This window comes from Mandrillus leucophaeus, unplaced genomic scaffold, assembly GCF_000951045.1.
Source record: "Mandrillus leucophaeus isolate KB7577 unplaced genomic scaffold, Mleu.le_1.0 Scaffold9, whole genome shotgun sequence".
NCBI classification, from domain to species: Eukaryota; Metazoa; Chordata; class Mammalia; order Primates; family Cercopithecidae; genus Mandrillus; species Mandrillus leucophaeus.
Window position 1 is genome coordinate 5,870,510 of NW_012109807.1, and position 20,359 is coordinate 5,890,868.

The following is a 20,359-nucleotide window of genomic DNA, read 5'->3' on the forward strand; positions in this document are numbered from 1 at the left end:
GCCCGGCCTCAGCATTTCTTGAGCAATTCATCAGCATCCTGAATGTGGCCTATCACATCCTGAATGTGGCCTATCACGTAGACCTGGCCCCTGCCTACCTCCCCAGGCTCACACGGAGCCTGTCACCCACCCCCTGCTTTGCTCCAGCCACCTGGATCTGTCTTCCTTCCACTTGGAGTCTCTACACTATTTCCTCAGCTGGGGACACCTCCTCTCCTTCCCTCCTCCTCTGGAGGAGGTTGGCTCCTCCTCCAGAGCTCTTCCTACATTCCCCTCCCCAAGGTGACCACCCCCTTCACAGCATGCCCCATTCTACCATACGTTTTCACAATTACAATTTTTTTTCTTTTAACCAAAATAATACTTCCATCTGCAACTACTCAATGTTGGAAAGCAACAGCCCCTGGCCCTTCTCCCCACCTCCAATGCCATTGCCCAGGGTGAACTTCTTTTCATTCATTCATTAATCAGGTATTCCCAGCACCCAACCATTCTAGGCTCTAGGGATACAACGTTGAACAAATGAGACAGGCGTGGGCCCCACTCTGTGAGCTTGTTTCCATTTTTCCATTCTCTATTCTTCTGGTCTTGCCTTTACCTAGACAACATGCTTACACCTCTATTTTTTTTTCATTTGTCAATAATAGATGATATTTACAGACTCCATAATATGAAAGTTGAGGATATAGCTCCATAATACCACCCCTCTCCTCCCAGAATCTTGGACATTCCCAGGGTCTGACATTTGCATTTTTATCTCTGTTCTTCTTGTGTTTATTGTTGTAATGTAAGGTGTTATGCTAAATCTCCATTTCTCGCTTTATCAACTTTCAATAATATGTCTCTTTATTTCTCACTTTAAAAGATAAAGTTATTGATGGCCCTCTCCTCTTCTCCACCTTCTATCCCCATCATTCATGTCCCATTTCCAGATACATGTTTACCTTTTGTTTTTGTGTTGAAATTGCAACCAAGCTGCTATGATTCTGTCATTGACTGGTGAAGTCATGTATTAGGAATGTGTTCTTTTTATTATGTCTAACGTCATGACCTCCGGGCCGATCAAGGTTTCCAGAATCAAGATTCAGTGGAATTTCTCTCTTTTTGTCTTTATGCTCTAATTTTACCACATTTTAGTTTGCTTCACATATGAATTATGACCTTAGTATACGTTCAGGTTTATTATACATTCATCCACCTGATTCTTAGAGTTTCCAACTGTTGTTTTCTTGCATTAGTTGCCCTTGATTAATTTTCCCCAAGTCATCTCTATTAAGTCCCCCTTTTCCTGATCCGCCCCACTCCCCATCTCCCCTCTTCTGCTCCATCTGTACTGGCTGCCCTCTAAGTTGGCAACACAATTGCCATGTTGTAAATTTCTTCTAACTGCTATCAGGGGTCTGGATGGAACCACAATTTGCTGGACCCCACAACTTCCTATTTCCGTCTTGTTTTTCTGGAGTATGTCTATAATACCCTTTAAAAAAGGATGTATAAAAAATAAACTTTCTGAGATCTTTCTGTCTGAAAATACCATTATTCTGCCTTCACGCTTGATTGATATCTGGCTGGGTATAAAAGCATTCAGAAGTTTGTTTTTGTCCTTGGTACTCTGACACATCAAGGCTGTGTCTAGGCAAGCTTTCTTTTCACTAATTGTTCTGGGCACTCAGGAAACCCTTTTAAGTCTGAATAATTTTGTCCTTCAGCTTTGGAAAATTTTTCTTCAAGTATTTCTTTGATAATTTTTTCCAACTCCAGCCTTATATGTTAAACCTCCTACACTCATCTTCAAGGATCTCTCTCATAGTTTTCAATTCCTTTGCCTTTCTCTTCCTACATTATGAGAGAGGAAAGAGAGTTCTTGGGCTTATTTTCTAAGTGTTGTAAATTTTAAAAATGCAATTAGTCCTGTTTTTAAACCTGTGAACTCTCTTTTATTCTTTGTTTCTTTTTCTCAGCATTTTGTTCTGATTTTAAGAGTATCATATTTTCTCCCAAATCCCCTGGCATATTAATTAGAGTGCTTTTAATGTCTTCCATTCCTTAGTTGTCTTTTTTTTTTTTTTTTGGAGGGGGGAAGGCATTCTTGTTTCTTCTTCTTTCATGCTGCCATTCTCTTTATGTGCCTGGTGGTTCCTTGGCTTTACATTTCTATCTAAGGGAGTGGGGTTAAGTGACTGTGTTTTACATGCTTACTGTTAGCAGGTCTATGTTTTGGCTCTGACCTCTCTCCGTTAGAACTGTGAGTGGGATGGGGTGGGGCATGTCTGCTAGGACACTTTGCTTTAGGGTAGGATGATGATGAGCTATGTTCTCCTGGAGATTTCTAAGTGCCAAAATGAGGAGGCCTTTATTCTACACTATTCAATACGATTGATGCCGTTTTACAAATACAAAATGGAAGCACAGAGACTTATGATTAGAGAGCTACAGGTAATGAAGCCAAAATTTGAACTGGAGTATGCCCGATGAACATATATATTCTCATTCCACAAACCCAAACACATTTCAACGTAAAGTGAAAAATGGTGTTATATGAATCATTAGCTCTATTTTTATAAATATGGACTTCCATATGCCTTGATGGTCATGTCACCAGGAGCACACCAGGACTCTGAATCCTTCCACCTATGTAACAAGACATTGTTTGTTCCTCTTAAGCAATTAATCAACCTTCTGCTATTAAAGAAAATGAAATAATTAAACTTCGCTTACAGTCAGAAGGCATCTAAGCAGAATTAGCAGTTTCAGAGGAACTACATGCTGTAAAAATTGAGGGACTAATTTATCCCTGGGTTGGCCAAGCCAAATGGTAGATGTTTTTGCATTATTTTAGTGGATGTTAGTAAAGCCATATTCCTCCTAATTCTAAGGTTTTCTTCTCATTCTGAAGGTCATGGCTACTTCACTTTTTCACATCCATTTTTGAACAACTGTTGACAACAGATGTAGATTTTATTAGAAAATTCCTTTAAAAATTCAAAAATAAGCATTTATTGATCACCTACCAAATTAAAACATTCATTTCTTAACTCAGTGTTTCCCACACCTTCCTGGAAGGTGGTAATGGATGTTCCATGAAAAATGCATTCCAAGGTCAAATTAGTTTGATCCACATTGGGTTAAATGAAGTTAAATAGTTTCCTTTGTTGCCGGTATTCTCAGAATCTTTCATTGCCAGTATGCATTGTGAATCTCTAAAGATTTAAAATTTGAAAAATGTACATTTCGGGAAATGCTCATTTTAGAAAACTCACATTGTGAGAAACATTGACTTCATTTATCAAAGAGCCATTTTGCTTTCCTCTCTTCTCTAGAGACATACTTGTTCTCAATTACATGCACCTGGGCCATGACTCTCAGGCATGTCGTTCTCCAATTCAGGGTCTCATATGTTCAGTTTTTACAACTTTGGGTTGGGCAACCTTATTATTATCGTCTTCACTCTCTGCCTCTCTGCTATGACCATCTCTTAATTTTGCCCTGCACATCCTTGAGTGATGCTTTATTTTAATGCTTTCGTTTCTGCATCTACAAAATGTTGACACAATAACACATAGGTTTTAGCAAGAAATTAAATAAAGTGACAGCCTAGCTATTACAGGAAGGTGATAATAAATACATTTGAAATAAAGTTCCTGATTTTGGATGGTTCTCTCATGATCATCTCAATCTTTAGTAAATAATACCCCATTGTGCTAAATGACAAAATTAAAAGATGGGCTCTAGGACGGTCAAAGAATGCACCAATGAAAAAGACTGTAGAATGATGCAAGTTGTGTCAATATGGAGAAGGGCAACTTTAGACAGTAACACTGTCATGATGTACCAGTCTTTTAAACATTAATTTCCCTAACTTGTGGCAAAATATCATATGCTTGTTATTAATTTCACCGACACCTCCTCCCCCATCCACCATCTTTTTTTATCAATGGCATCACTGCCCACCTAATTGCCTAAACAAGAACTTGAAGGTCATCCTCACCCCAGGTGCCTCTGCATGTGCTTTCTTTGATTTGAACTCATTCCCTCTCCACTGGCCAAGCTCATCCTTTAAGATTCAGCTGAGAAGCTTGGCCAGCTAGACACTGTCACAATCAATTTATTTACCTAGCAAGCTTTCATTGAGCACTTCGTGTGCCAGGTATTATCCAGGATTACTGCCTGGCAGCGTACAGAGCTAGTTTATTGAGAATTTCATTTCCATATCTTCACTGTGGGAAGCCACTGCTTTAGCCTATATAACCACTGCTCCTTCATTGCCACTGTCATTGTGAAGCAGGATATTCCCATCCCTGGTTGGACTCCTCTCCAAAGCTACACTGTCAAGCTGTCCCTCTGAAGTCAAACCACTTCTCTCTGATATTCAACTATAGTCTCCGAGACCCAGCTGCTTCTCCTCTATCTGCCGGCTGAGTCTGAGGATTTTATGGGCACTGGATGGAGGGCAGGGTGGGCCATGGGTGGTTTTGGAAAAGGCAATATTCAAGCAGGAAAACAGGGCTGTCAGTTCTCACTTTGGGCTGTGGTATCAGGCTTTTCAGCTTGAGGGTGGGGCCCTCACCAGGGACCTGCCCTCCCAGAATTTCTCTGCCTCCTGTCCCTATCATTTGTAATAAATATTTTAGACCTTTTCACCTTCACACCTAAACCTTGACATTAACAGTCCCTGAATCTATTTCTATCCTTACTTATACTTTGGTGAGACTAGGGTAAAAGGCAAAGGTGGCCAGGCATGGTGACTCATGCCTATAATCCCAGATACTCATGGAGACTGAGGCAGGAGGATGGCTTGAGGCCAGAAGTTTGAGACCAACATGAGCAACATAGGGAGACTCCCATCTCTAACAAAATGTAAAGGAAATATTAGCCAGGTATGGTGGCATGGAGGCATACAGGATCACTTGAGCCCAAGAGTTCAAGGCTACCATGAGCTATGATCACTCCAGCCTGGGTGACGGAGCTAGGGCCAATCTCTTTTTTTTTTAAAAAAAAAGGCTAAGGTGAAGTGAAGGGACTCTTCGATCTCATAATAATTTTCCAAAGCTACATTTTAATTGCTTCAAGAAGTTAAGGGGAGAATTTCTTCCCTTTCTCAGATACATAAGAATAACCAAAACTATTTGGGTAAACGTGGGTCTCAGCCTTTTGGCTACAGGCTTTTGGTTGGATAAGTATTCACAAGGCAGAGGGTGGGGGCAGGGTGCAGAAGCAAAATAAAAAAGAAAACCTTGCTTAAGAAGGCAAGGCAGCCAGACCACTAAGTAACTACTGATTTTTTTTTCTTAATTTCATTTTGCCTCCATGAAAGATACTCAAATACAATGATTTCTATGGGAAGCCTCAGACTGAGCTGTTAGAATCCTTAATGGGAGTAAATTCTGTGACCACGGTTTCATGCTGAATGTGTCCAGTCAGAGATCCTGTGGAAATACATATTCTAGCTGGGCCTGGAAGGCTGATTTTTCACAGGCATATACTGGCAGGTGTGTTGCCTTCCATTCTGTCAATTGGAAGCCTCTCTAAGAAGCTACTTCTCAAGACCTGATAATGCTTCTCTTACGGACTATGTATTAAACATCATCACTTATGTGACTAGATGATATCCCTTTGCTGCCAGACTTTTCTCCCCCTATTGTGATGAGTTGGTTTTGATGTTGCTAACCTGTTAGCTTTAATTTGGTCCTCAGGCTCTATCCCCATCAGGATAGTCTTTAGAAGCATAATGTACTCCATTCTAACGGAGCGATTCTGTTAATAACTACAGACCTATTCACTTGTTAGACATTCCTTCAAAAACTTCACAAAGGCTTCCTCCATAATGCACTGAAGATCTGCGTTTCTCAGGCAAGTATTCTATGTGGGGGAGCACACAGATTCTGGGAATGGCTGACATGAACACTGTTGCTGGCTTGTGGACTCAGATTAAATAGTTTGCCCCCTGTAAACCACACTTTCTTCCCTATAAAACGGGGATAATGACAGTGCCTACCTCATTTGGCTGTTATGTGAATCAAATGAGAGAATGTGTGCACATTGCCTGCCACTTTATTAACACTCAATACTTGTTAGCAACTATTAAGCCATAATTAACTATTGTTGAACTCTTTCATTGTTTTGCAAAGTCAGCCAAGAATAACATACCATTGTTTGTTGCTTGTGTTGACTTTTCACAGGGCTTTGTCTCTGGGGTCAAGACCAGGTTAGGAATTAAGCAGCATGAGGCCAATGAAGACTCCTAGTTACTGATGTTTAAATGAGCATGCTTTCAAATGCCCAACAGTGGGAATTAGCAGGAATGGTCTCCTGAAGAGTGGATAATCTCTAGACATGTAAAACAGGGACAAGTGGCTTAAAGTAGAGCTGTAACAACAAAGCCCCTGAGGGTAATCATAGGGACTTTACTAGCGCACTTTTGGCCTTTCCTGTGGGTAAAGAGGGAGCTAGTAAAGGCATTAAGACAACTGGAGCAATTGTAGAAACTGAGACACATAAGCAGGGGTCTCACACATCTCTGCATGAAGGTATGCATTAAGACTATGTGTACACAAAACCAGAATTAGGGCTAGGTGTGGTGGCTCACACCTGTAATCCCAGCACTTTGGGAAGCCAAGGTGTGCAGATCACCTGAGGTCAGGGGTTCAAGACTAACCTGCCCAACATGGTGAAACCCTATCTCTACTAAAAATACAAAAATTAGCTGGGTGTGGTAGCACACACCTGTAATCCCAGTTACTCAGGAGGTAGGAGATTCACTTGAACCTAGGAGGCGGAGGCTGCAGTGAGCCGGGATCACTGCACTCCAGCCTGGGTGACAGAGCAAGACTCTGTCTCAAAAAAAAAAAAAAAAAAGACAGAACTTTCCTTAGTTGGAATTTGTTATTGATCCAAGAATGCAAGGAAGTATTCCAAAGGGCTGTTCTATACCATAAACAGTGCTAAGATTTGGGTATAGAAAAGTTATGAAGCAGGTATTCCTAGGGGCCAAAAATGATGGCCTAATAGTTCCTTCCTGAAATACGATGACCAGAAAAAAAAAAAAAAAAAAAAAAAAAAACCTCCCATAATTATAACCATTTTCAATCTAAAATACTTATCCTTGGTAAATGTTACATTGAAATGGCTCATATCAAATAAGAAGAGATACCATTTGATGAGTGCTTACACTAGATGCCGACACTGTAATATACCTTTGCAATGTTATTTCATTGATTTTTCAACATGGAGCTATAATCATCAGCTCCCTTTACCAGTCAGGGAAGTGGTAATTAGAAAGTTTAATTAAGTTGCCTAAAATTGCACTGCTTCTAGGAGCATAACAAGGATTAGAACTAGATTAACTCATTCTAAATCTTGTGCTCTTAGCCCATTCACAGCCATCCTGTGCAGGTCAGTGGAAGAGCGTGTTACTCAAATCCAAATAAAACTTTATTTTTCACAGAATATGTGCATGTATTTAGTTCATCTAAAATAAGTTTTCAAATAATTAGGATATAAGGGCATTAGGGATCTAACAATTGAGTAAAGAATTACAGCAGCCTGCTCCAGAAAAAGGTAGAAATCAAAGGAAGTAAATGTGGTATTCAGGACCACTTTTCCCCGGTGGCCTCCCCTGGTTTTGGAGGCGGTGGAAGAGAGGCGAACTATGCTCTTGACAGCCTTCTGGAGCTCAGTTGAGGCAATGAAGTGAGGGTCCAACCAGGAAAACCAGAGTACAGTGAATCTGTGAATCTCTATCATTTGGGTTGGAATACTGAAGGCATACACTAGAAGAAATAACGTCTTGAAAGTACACATGTCCCTAAAGGGACCGCAATATATTTTAAAATCCCCTGAACTTGTGAAATTATGTAAAGATAATCCTGAATTGCTAATGCCCCCAAGTACTTGGCAGAATTAGACATGCTCTCTGTAGAAAAATAATATCACCCTAGGTCTCGAATATTTTTGCATATTACTGTTTTTCAAATACAATGTTGATCACGTAATTCAAAATAACTAGCTACAAGGAGATTAATGAAATGTTGTCAGCAGAAACAACAGATAGGAGAAATAGACACCTATGGGCTCCAGATAAAAGAGTCAGTAGACCCAAACTTTAAGATAACTATGCTTACAATCTCCAAAAGGCAAAAAGATAAAGCTGAGAATTTGGCAGAGGCCTAGAAACAATAAAAAATAACCAAGTGGAAATTCTAAAATCAAAAACCTGTGATACCCCAAATTAAGAACTCAGTGAATGGGTTTAACAATGGATGACATAAAGCTGAAGAAGAAATTAGTTGACTGGAAGAATAAAATATTCAGAAAGATGCTTTTAAAAGACAAAAATGTAAACTTTCACAAGAGAAAGTAAAAGAAAGACAGCTAAAAATTCTAATATGCATAAAATTGAAGACTCAGAAGAAGAGGAAAGAGAATGAATGGGTCAAAATAAATAATTAAAGAGATAATGGCTAAGAACTTCCCAAACTGATGAAGCTGTCAAATTTAGATAAGAAGCCCCATGAATTCCAGATAGGATGAGTAAAATGAAATCCACACCTAGGCCCATAATGGTAAAACTGCTGATAATCAAGGACAAAAAGAAAATCTTAAAAGCAGCCAGAGGAAAAAGGGGTTTTATTTTCATAGGAACAACAATAAAATTGACAGCACTCAAAGTACTTAAGGAAAATAACTGTTAATCTGTCATTTTAAACCTGGTAAAAATACTCTTCAATTACAAATGTAAAATTGATATTTCCAGACTGAAAGAAACAAAAGAAAAGTTGATGTTCCCTTACTAAAAGAAACAGAGAATTTTTCACCAGTGGAAATACAGGAAATACTGGTATTCTTTAAGGAGAAGAAAAACTATCCTAAATGGAAGACCAGAGATGCAGGAATGAATGAAGGGCAAGCAAAATGCTAATGAAAATTAACTACATAAAATAATAACGTCTTTAGGGGTTTCATATGTAGAAAATTAAATACATGACAACAATGGTACACAGATATGGAGAGGAGTAAATGAATTTAAAGTGTTCTAAGGTCCTTGAATTTTCCTGGAAGAAAATAAAAATAATTAATATTGGACTTTGATAAGTCAGGAATTCATGTTTTGCTTTCAAGTTCAACACTAAAGAATAGTAAAAATCCATGTGTGTTCCAAGATAATAGAGAAGGAACACAGGATAATAAAAACATACTCAAATAATCCAAATGAGGACAGCACAAAAATAGACAAAGGAACAAAACAATCAGAACAAACAGCTCCTTGCAAATGGCAGACTTACAGCCCAATATAAATGTAATTACATTAACTGTAAATAGATTAATTTCTCTAATTAAAAGGCAAAGTTTGTCAGGCTGAGTTAAAAAAAAAAGCAAACATAGAGCTATATGTTGTTTACAAATGACACATATAAAACATAAGGATATAGAAAGACAAAAAGTGGAAGTATGGAAAGATACTTTTCCTACAAACATAAACCCAAGGAAAGCTGATGTAGTTATATCTGTATGAGACAAGTAGATTTTTAAGGCAAAAATCATCATTAGATATTAAGAGAGACCACTCGCCATTGTAACAGAGCCAATTCAACAGGATAGTGTAACTATTCTAAATCTTAGGCACATAATAGCATGATTTCAAATATGTAAAGAAAAACTTGAAAAAATAAGAAATTTTAAAAACCTTCAATTATAGAGAAAAATGTTGACAAACATTCATAGGAACAACAATAAAATTGACAGCACTCAAAGTACTTAAGGAAAAGAACTGTTAATCTGTCATTTTAAACTTGGCAAAAATATCCTTCAATTATAAATGTAAAATTGGTATTTCCAGACTGAAAGAAACAAAAGAAAAGGTGATGTTCCCAGACTAAAAGAAAAAGAGAATTTTTCACCAGTGGAAACATAGGAAATACTGGTATTCTGACAAACCTCTTAGATAAGATAGACATAATACATCAGACATCATATGAGTAAGAATGGAAATATCTGAAAAAAAAATGAGCTGAAAATATGACGGCTTAACAAATAAGGAATACTATACCAACAACAGCAGAATACACTTTTTATATTTTTACTTTTTGAGACGGAGTCTCCCTCTGTCACCCAGGCTAGAGTGCAGTGGCATGATCTCAGCTCACTGGAGCCTCCAACTCCTGGGTTCAAGGGATTCTCCTGCCTCAGCCTCCCAAATACCTAGTAGCTGAAATTACAGGTGCCCGTCACCATGCCCAGCTAATTTTTCTATTTTTAGTAGAGATGAGGTTTCACCATGTTGGCCAAGCTGGTCTGGAACTCCTGACCTCAGAGTGATCCACCCGCCTCAGCCTCCCAAAATGCTGGGATTACAGGTGTGAGCCACCACTCCTGGCTGGTATACACATAGTTTTAAGCACACATGGAAAACTTACAAAATTAGCTATAGGTGGGATCACAGAGCAAATCTCAACAAGTCTTAAAGTATCCAAAAGATAGAGTATGTTCTGTGATTACAATGCAATTGAGCTACGAGGCAATTTTAGGAAGATCACCAGGAAATCCCACATGTTAATTTTGTACAGCCATTTCCTCCTCCTCTCAGTTTCCCTAAGATACATCTTGATCATCACCTAGAATAACAAACAAAAGTCTTTTTGAGGACTCTCTCATAGAAAGGGGAGAAAAAAATTGAAATACATACCTATAATTTGGCATTTCTATCCCAATCACGTACTTACTGCTGTGCATAGCTTGAATTGTCTTCCTGTGTGTATATTATCAACACGATCAGGAACTAAAATAAGCTTTTCATTTTGGAATGAACTCAACACGGGGGCTTGCGTGACGTTATGAGTTCAGTGCTGATCTCTCAATGTGCTGCTCAACTACTCCTCGTGACCCCGGCTCCAGGGAGCCAACACCCACCTATTCTGTTAGTGAAAGGATGCCTGATGGTACAAAAATGTAGGGCTGGCCAGGAGCGGTGGCTCACGCCTGTAATCCCAACACTTCGGGAGGCCAAGGCGGGCAGATCACTTGAGGTCAGGAGTTCGAAACCAGCCTAGCCAACATGATGAAACCCGGTCTCTACTAAAAATATCAAAATTAGCCAGGCGTGGTAGCGGGCCCCTGTAATCCCAGCTACTCGGGAGGCTGAGGCAGGAGAATCGCTTGAACTTGGGAGGCAGAGGTTGCATTGAGCTGAGATCACACCACTGCACTCTAGCCTGGGTGACAGAGCAAGACTCTGTCTTAAAAAAAAAAAAAAAAAAAAAAATGCAGGGCTGGCTTCATAAGCCTGTGACCTGTGCAGTCACACAGGGCTGCACCCTTAGAGCGGTGCTACCTTTGTCTAAGGCTCTGCTGTCAATATTTTAAATTCTTAATAATTGATGAACAGGCACTTCACATTTTCACTGTGCTCTGGACCAGCTCTGTACAGAGGGAAGGGGTTTCCAAACTTGCTGGATTTTACAACTAAGAAAAGAAAAACCCCTGGGCTGAATCCTCCGTGAAATACTTTGGCTTCTCAGAAGACATTTCCTCTTTTCAACTCTCAGTTGTCCCCCTGGGTTTGGCAGCTGGGTGTTCGCTAGCTGCTTTACTGAATCTCTGATCTTGGTTTCCTGCTTACTTGAAAATGTTTTTACAACATCAATACAGGCCTCTTCCCCATCTGGCCCCAGTCTCTTGCCCTGGCCTTGGCTCCTTTTCCCTCTCCCTTCATTCTGCTTCTTCCCCCAACCCCCATTTGACCTACTGACTTCTACAACTCCCTACCTCAAGGCAACACTTGGACCACATAGAACCTTCTCTGCTAGGCGAACATGGCATGCTTCTTCTGGCCTCTGTGCACTATTCTGTGGTTTTCCCTCTGTCTAGAATGCTCTTCCATCACTGCCACCTCACTCTCACTTTGACTTTCATTCCATTAGACCCAACCCCATGTCAGGGGCTGCATTAAGCCCTTTAGGAGTGCTTTGGTCATCATCCACTTGCTTTTGTTCCTATAGCTCCACAGACATGCTTCTGTCATAGCAGGTAATGCATCATAGTACACCACGTTTGTTCTATTCCATTCTCCCCATTCACCTAGTCTTGGTAATTCAGTTCTTGAGTTGGAATGCAAGTCAGTCATTCTTTCTGGAAAAGATCTCCCTGAGTACCTGCACTTCTCTCATCATAGCACTAAGCATATTAAAACATCATTATATGTGGCCTGTTTCATGAGACCATGTCTGTTTCACTTTGGTAATAACCTCAGTATCTAGCATAGTTCTAAGCACTGGAGTCAAGAAGTATTTGTTCAATTCAAGGATGAGTAAGTGCATTAAGATGTGTGTGGATTATCTTTCAGACAGTGGGCTCTTTGGCCTTTTAAACTTCTCTTTCTCGTCTTCTTTCTTAGCTCACTGCTTGGCACGTAATAGGTGTTCAATAATGTTTGTTCAGAAAATCAATATGTGAAATGACTTATGTGATCATTGAGATTATCCTCTTGGGGCCTGACCCCAGAACCCTGGTTTGGGAATGTATCCCCAATGACTTCAGCTCTGACTTGAGGTTGCATTCTTCAAGGGAAGATGACAGGGATGACTGCATGGGGATTCGGGCTGACACTCACTCAAGTCCAAGAGGATGAATTTCCCTTTATGTTGTAATAAACCTCATATTGTTGTCTAGAGAGTGACAGAACGCAATGCTAAATTCATAAAATTGTAACTGTCTATGCCAAGTATATAGAATTATAATAAGCATCACAGGTGAGTAGGAGCTTTGGAAAACACTGGGAGCCATCCCCGGAAAGAGTAGCTCCCTCTATTGATAGTGGTGGGGCGGGGCAGGCCCTCGGGCCTGTAGCTCTAATCAGAGCCCCTTCCTTCACTCACTTTCCTCCTCTCACGACCGTGGGCTCCTGCTTTCTACCTCCCATTGTGCAGCTTCTTTCTTTTTTTCTTCCACTGGAGACAGTCTCACTCTTTCACCCAGGATGGAGTGCAGCGGTGCTATCACAGCTCACTGCAGCCTTGACTTTCTGAGCTCAAGTGATATCTTCCCACCTCAGCCTCTTGAGTAGCTTGGACTACAGGCATGTGCCATCACAGCCAGCTAATTTTTTATTTTTTGTAGGGACAGGGTCTCACCATGTTGCCCAGGCTTGTCTTGAACTCCTGGCTTAAGTGATCCTCCAGCCTCAGCCTCTCAAAGTATTGGGATTACAGGCATTAGCTGCCACGCCTGGCCCAGCCTCTTCCTTGCGAACTAGCAGGAAGGTATCTTTCTTTCCAGGGGTTTCCTGCCTCCTATCTTGTAGTGGGCATTTTCCTTCTTGTGGCCAGCTCCAACTTCTTTATGAAGCTCCCTTCTTCCAAGAAACCAACTACAAATTAGAAGAAGGTGGGGTTTCTCTCATCTCCATGGCCATGAGCTCTTCTTGGGAGACTGACCCCCCCCTCTCTGTATGGTATTCCACTGAGCAAAGACTTCTTTCTACCAGAGTGCTGAGGAAATACTTGAGCCCGTAAGTCTCAATATATGGAGAACCAATGGAAGGAATTCAGCAAAGCTGAGCTCTAATTGCATGCTTACTGTGAGCCTGTGATATGTTAAGAAGGTACAGGGAAATCAATTTGGGATCCATAAATATAAGGAAGAATGTTGTTCCGGCTAGAGTTGAGCCCTTGAAAAATAAAATAGGGAGGCTCTTCAGAGAGTGCACACCCTACCACTGGAAACATTCACGTGGACACTGGCCATAGCAGGGTTGATATGGAGCGAAGTGCTGCAATGGGTAGGTTAGCTAGAGAGAGACTCGATGGCTTCTCCCAACTTTCAAGCTTCTGTGATCTTATTATAGGGTTCTAACCCTGTAATGCAGTTTATATTTCAACATACTGTACTTAATTAGTTGTTTTCCTAAACTTCTTCTGAAGTAAATCAGCTTCATACAGTGATAATTAGTTTATTGGTAGAAACAATGACAAACTCTCAAACATGCATATTTTTGTGTATGTGGCAAGGACACAAGAGAGGCTGACTATTATTATTCCTACACTGTTTTTCATAAATGCAATCTGTTAGTATCCCTGAGAGGATGTCACAGCAACTTAACCAGGTTAACAAATCACATGAAAATAAAGAAACAATAATATGGACTATTCAAAAAATGCTGGAGCCAGATTAATCAGTCTTTAGACAACTGAGCATGAGTTTCTTATTAATTAACTTGCTTACAATTGGAGTGAACTCAGAAGTCAAGATTACATGTAAGGAAGTAATCATAGGTTTTTGTAAATCACGCTTAATTCTTCGGCAGTGCTGCCCTCATTGGGGCACATAGGCTGGGATAGCTGGTAGACCTGACTATACATGGCAATGTGCGGGGCACACTTAAGCGACTGTGACTTCTTCAATGGGTTAGCTGCAATATTCAAAACACTGCTAGAGTGGCTTAGCCACATAGGGTCTTATTTTATTCCTAAAAGTCCAGATCTAGGTAGGATGGTCCAAAGACGGTAGGGTTATATGAAGCAGAGTCATCAAGAACCTAGCCTCCTTTTAACTTTGGACCTGCCAAGTTTAGTCTGTGGCTTTTGCTCCTAAAATCCACGATGGCTTCTCCACCTTTCTGGACAGGAAGAAGAAAGTGACCTAGAGGAAGGGGTGGTGTCTACTGCATGGAAGCAAAACATTCTGAGAAATCCTGGCTGACATAAACGGGTGTTTTATTGGCCAGAACTGAGTAACATGCCCAGTTCTAGCAATAAGAGAGACTGGAAAATAGTTATGTGAGCTGGGCTTGTGACTTCCCCAAATGAGACTCAGGTTTTGCTATCAAGGACAAGTGCAGATGGATGTTGGGTGGGCAGCCAGCCATGTCTGCTGCATGAACTTGTTTATCTTAAGCTCCTGATGAGGTGAACTCTGCTCTCTGTTTCTTCTCGTTTGGGACTTGGGGACCTCCAGCAGGACTCTGAGCAGTGGGAGATGCCTCTTCCTGAAGGACCTTGTGGCGATCTTCCGTGGCCCTTTCATCATCAATGTTTTACCCATTAAGATGCAATTTTGCGATGTCACCATTTTCAGGCTGTAAGCCCTAACTGCTGCATTTGCAGCTTTGGTTTCCTCCGAGGGCTGCATGGGGACCACCAATCCATGCTTGAATACTCTCTGGTGCCCCAAAGAAAAGAGCCTGACACCCACAGTTGTGTTGTGACTTCTTCCCCATGCTTCCCCCAGACCTAAGCTAAGTGTCCTCTTCCTGAACACGTTCCTCTTGCCGTCTGTTAATACTTCACAGATGGCACAGCACTCCTGTTTGAAGCAGACCAACACCTTGAGATTTGTTTAAGCCAAGAAGGAGGTCCTACCTTTAAACAAGAAAAGGTTTATGACTCTCTTGACATACTCCAGGGATTCCTGTCTGGCAGGGCTCAGGAAGAACAACTGAAAAAACAGAACTCTAACATTTCAGAACTGTCAGAGACAAAAACTGACAGAGACAAAGAACATCCAATCCAGTCTTCTCATGTTGCAAAGGAAAACGTTGAGGCTAGAGACAAGGAGTGCCTCACTCCAGGTGTGGTTATGGCAGAACTCAAGGGGCAAAACTGGGTGGGAGGAGAATTGCAGAGAGAGGTAGAGGGCTCTCTCTCACCTTCTGACTGGGACTGTATTACTTTCATTATTTCAGTGCCTGTGAGCATGAGAATGTGCCAATGCTCTACATAATTAAGGCAAAAGTTGTGGGAGGTGGAGTATGGTATCACAGCTACCAGGAATACCATACCAGTTCCTGATCTGCCATGCTTTGGTTTGTGACACTTAGCTGTTCCTTAGCATACTCACCTGCAAAATAAAAACAATGGCAACATACCTCAGGTACTTTTGGGAGGACTAAAAGGAGTTGATACGTTAGAACAGCACCCAGTTGATAGTAATATAGACATGTTTGCTAGTGACAAGATTAGTTATCTTCTATTCTCAACAGGTTCAGAGTCCTTGAAACCTGCATGAATGGCCAGGGCACATCTTGGAGAAGCATGACAAAGAACCTGTGGGGATATTAAGATTTAAGTCTTCTTGGTTCTTGTTACCAGCCTCAAGGGATCTTCTCAGATCACAAAATAATGAGATTATCCCCCAACATAGGTCAGCATGGCATAAAATACATGATCTGTGATAGGAGATGCTTTTCTGATCCGCTTTTATGAAAAACGTCCTTCCTGCCTGCATTTTCAACTTTAGCATGTGTGCCTTTTTCTTTTTAAAATGTGGTAAGCTTCACCCACCAGCCTTTAGTACCAGCTGCATAAGGAGGAACTAACATCAAGACATACACCCTGATGCCCCATCCATTTTATTTTAAAGCACTCTTCAATTTGTCAATACTTTAATTCTCTAAGCAATGTTATAGTGGCTGACCACTTTTGAAATTATCTTTGTTTTGTTTGGAACTTGAAGGGCATGAAAAACTTCCCTCCACTTCCTTCCCCTCTCCCAGGGCTCATTTTCCCCTCTCTTTTCTCTGCCCTGCTTGCCCTCTGACCCTGCCGAGCTCTGCTGTTTCCACAGACTTCTGAATCTAATTAATGTCATAGTGACTATATAAGTGAATTATGTAGGCAGGAGGATGCTGGAAACTTTGAGGAAGGTGCATTCCTTAGGGAAAAACCTGGTTTTGTTAAAAAAAAAAAAAAAAAAGAGAAAGAAAGAAAGAAAGAAAGAAAGAAATGTACATTCCCAGGAACATTCATTCCCAGGGGATAGAATGTCAGTGAAGCATAAAATCTCAGCAACTACTTACATTCAATAAATATCTGTCGTCTGATGAGCAGACGAAACCCCAGGAGCATCTCTTTTGACATGTGGGCAATAACCAGCTATTATGGAAGCTGGCTGCAGGGACAGATAGTCCATATATGTTGCCATTTAAAACAGGTCTCAGCCCTCGACTGGGGTATTGGCCCCCTTTCTACCCTCCCTCTTTTTCCCAGCCAGTTCACAACAATTTGCAGGGAGTATGTCCTTAGATGATCTCTGAAATGACCCTGGCTCCCAGGGCCCCAGAAAGGTCTCCAACTCCCTAGGACAGCGGACAGGCTCGGGGGAGGGGTACGAGTACTGAAGTTCTTCACCAGAGGATACTGTCAGAGAGCCCAAGGCGGAGATGGTCCCTATGCCCCATGTTTCCATGGAAACATAGGAGGAGTGATGACAGCCAGCACAGCCACACCATCTGCTCGGGACCTGGTAAATGATGAAAAAAATACAGAAAGAAAGGCACCTCGAATCCTAGGTTAGAACCACTCGGAGATACCCGTGGAGAGAGAGGGAAAGGTCTGAAGACACAAGAACTCCTGGGTGGATCTAAAATCTATGCTGTCCTGGAGCTCGACATATTAGCATGTAATTTGCAAGGAGAAAGCCTAGAGGGTTTATCCTGCAATCTCTGGATACAGCTACAAACACCCAAGGAGCCTCTGGAAGGAGAAGCAGATGGAGTGATGCGTCTGCAGCTTTGCTGGAACAGGAGAGAATGGTGTCCTTAGGGACAAAGCTGGAGGAGATGCTGTAGGGGCTGAGGCAGCTTGATGCTGCTCCTATCACCTTCCAGCAGGACCACCTGCAGAGCCAGCTTTTGGCCAGACATATTTTTCTAGGGGAATGGTGGGATTATAAAGAGAGAGAGAAAAAATTCCACTTGGTTACAAAAGCGACCTCTGAGTTGCAGCTGAGTCTTCAGAAAAAGGCATGAATTAAAGCCATGCAAGGCTTCTCTTCTATCAAATCATATCTGAAGGGAGATCTTAGATGCCATACGTTTGCTTCTGGGTCTATTTAGGAGGCTTCCAGCTCTAGGTTGGCAGAATGTGAGTAGGGCCCCAGACTGAGCAGGACTCATTCGTTAGTCCCTTTCTTTGGTACATTTAGTCTACACCAACCAACCAACCTGACCCAGGACGCCAAGCAGTTCCTCTCATTCAGCAGCTTCCCCCAGCAGCCCTCCCCTTAGCTGGGGGTTTGATTCAGCTCCCACGGGTGTTGCTTGCATCCGTGTGGGGAGAAAAGCCCCTCAGGTCACAAGCACTATAGGATGAGCAAAAGCCAAGGCAGCTTCATAGAAAACATCACTCTTAAATTTTTTATTTTTAGTCTCTTTCTCTTTTACATAAAAAACTTCCCTTTTAGTTCTGACATTCTAATCCCCAAAAGTCCAAACCCTTTTTTTGCTTAGTATTAAGGAGTTAAAATTTTGACAACTAGATTAAGTGCTCATTTTGGTTTGCGTACCCAGAGGCTGGAGGATAATAGGAACATCTTCATAAACCAGATAAATAATAAAGATCTCCCATAAAGGCTCTCACTAACTGTTTTACATTTTACTTGTAAAAACTATTTTGGATTTATCTCCATGACAGCTTAGTAAAAGACAGGATCTGCAACTATTATTTGGGTTTCCTCAAAAGCCCTCATTCTCCAAGACACTATTAGACGAAACCATAACACTGGAAATAATCAATCCAACTATCCCCATGTTAGAGGCCCCAAACAGAAAATCATGGCTATTCCTAAAGAAACATTTTTAAATACCCGCCTTGCAATTGCTTGAGGTGCACACACTCTCATATATTAACACAAGGCACCAGAGTTTAAATTCAAATGTAAATCTGCCCGTTACCACATGGCTCTTTGGGAGAGGCCTTTCATGAGTAAACCCCTCAACCAGCTCTATACCATCCCAGAGCCTTCCCTCTTTCCTTTTCTGGGATCATCTATTTATCTTCAGCCTCCATGGTGAGGGTAAATCTGTATCTGAGCTCCAAGCCCAGCATGGGACTCGCAGTAAACACGGTTATGTTTGTCCTTCAGCGGCCCTCCTTTGTATAAACAGATGTGGTGGGAAGGGAAGGAAAGCCAGATCCCGGTGAGGGCCAGGGAGGTCTCCTTTCTGAAGAAGCTTCCCAGCTGCACCCAGGAGCACGGGAACAGGACACATTTCTTGTTCAGGCCTCAGAACTTGCAGTTCTTCCAGACAGGGGCTGTTCCTGCTCCCTCCTCCACCCTCCACCCCCAGCCTTTGTTCCTGGGAATGCTGTCTCAGTGTCTCGATCTCACTTTCGCCAAAGCAAACATTTCCAACAAGGCGTAGGCTAAGGGGATATTAGAAAGACAGATTTTCTTCTTTTTTTCTTTTTCCTCTTTTTTCCAAATACACTGTGCATTGGGATTTGGGCAGCCAGCCCTTCACACCTGTACTTTTTCCTATATTCATATTCTCTATGTTTTTTCCTAATCATCTTGCTACCTTCAGCTAATGAGAGGGGTTTTTAAGGGCTGAGAGTTATCAGCTTGTAAAATAACAATTCCATTCTTCTCAGACTATGTTGATGCTGACTGTGCCTTAATTTAGCGTTTTACATTTTGCACATTAGTTATGGATGCTGATGAAGAAAGGATTGATTCAGAGCTGGGGGAAGAAGGGAGCCAGGCTGAAATCCAATCTCAAATAAGAAAGAAGACTCATTGGCCGTTTGGTCTTCTACCTGTGTCCTGAATTGAGTTTGTGAATCCTCATTCCGAGGTGGGTGAAGTGAGAGGGTGACTCTTCGGCTTGACACTGGAGGGATCCCGTCACTGGCACCCAGGATTTCCATTTCTGGCAGCTCCAGTCAGCGGTTCTTGTCCAGAAAAAGGAACAAAGGGGAGAGTGCTGGAAGGGACTCCCTTTTGGCGGGGAGTGCGAGGTTTGGTTCGCGTGGTGAGGCATAACTGCAGGGCTCGGAGCTGCTCTCCAGGAATTCTGGGGAATCCCTGGTGAGAATCCGGAGCTGTGGCCAAGAGGTCAGGAGAGTCAGGGGGCCTTGGGGGGGCTTCCGGTTCTAGGCCAGCTGTGGAGAAGCAGAGGTACGGCCCTGATGGAGACATGCGCTTCTCAGCATGTCTAAAAAAGTAAGCCAGGGGAAGAGCTGTCTGTACAATGAGGGAGGTTATTATTACTCTTTAGGAGCCACGATGATACTCTTAATCACCGTTCTAGCTGATCACCTGCCTTTCCAGACCGGAGACAGGCGGCAAGTTTGAAGTCGACACCCGGAGGCCAGTTTGTCCCCCTTCCCCGTAAGAATTAAAAAGAAAGGAGGTTGGTTTTCAGGGCTGGCCAGCTAGAGGGTGGGTGGGACCCCCACTGGAGGCCAAACCGCAACGGAGAGCAGGTCCGGGTGGAAGAGATTTCCTCCGCGCCGCCGCTTTATTTCGCTGAACTTGCGGGCTCCAGAGACCTTAAACGGTTTGTTTGGGGCGCTGCAGCGGGAGGCACAGCTCACTCTCTCCGCGCCTGGGCGGCCGGGGAATTCCCCCGCACCCACCCGGGTCCGCG

The 20,359-nt window shown here is 42.1% G+C and overlaps 1 protein-coding gene across 1 annotated transcript in view; it reads left to right on the plus strand.

Moving 5' to 3' along the window:
• AFF3 (AF4/FMR2 family, member 3) overlaps positions 1-20,359 on the plus strand; it is a 716,335-nt gene that overhangs the window by 18,530 nt on the left and 677,446 nt on the right. The window contains 4 exon segments of the mRNA XM_011969671.1: positions 17,042-17,232; positions 18,875-19,128; positions 19,575-19,824; positions 20,021-20,100. Coding sequence (XP_011825061.1) covers positions 17,042-17,232; positions 18,875-19,128; positions 19,575-19,824; positions 20,021-20,100 — 775 coding nt within the window.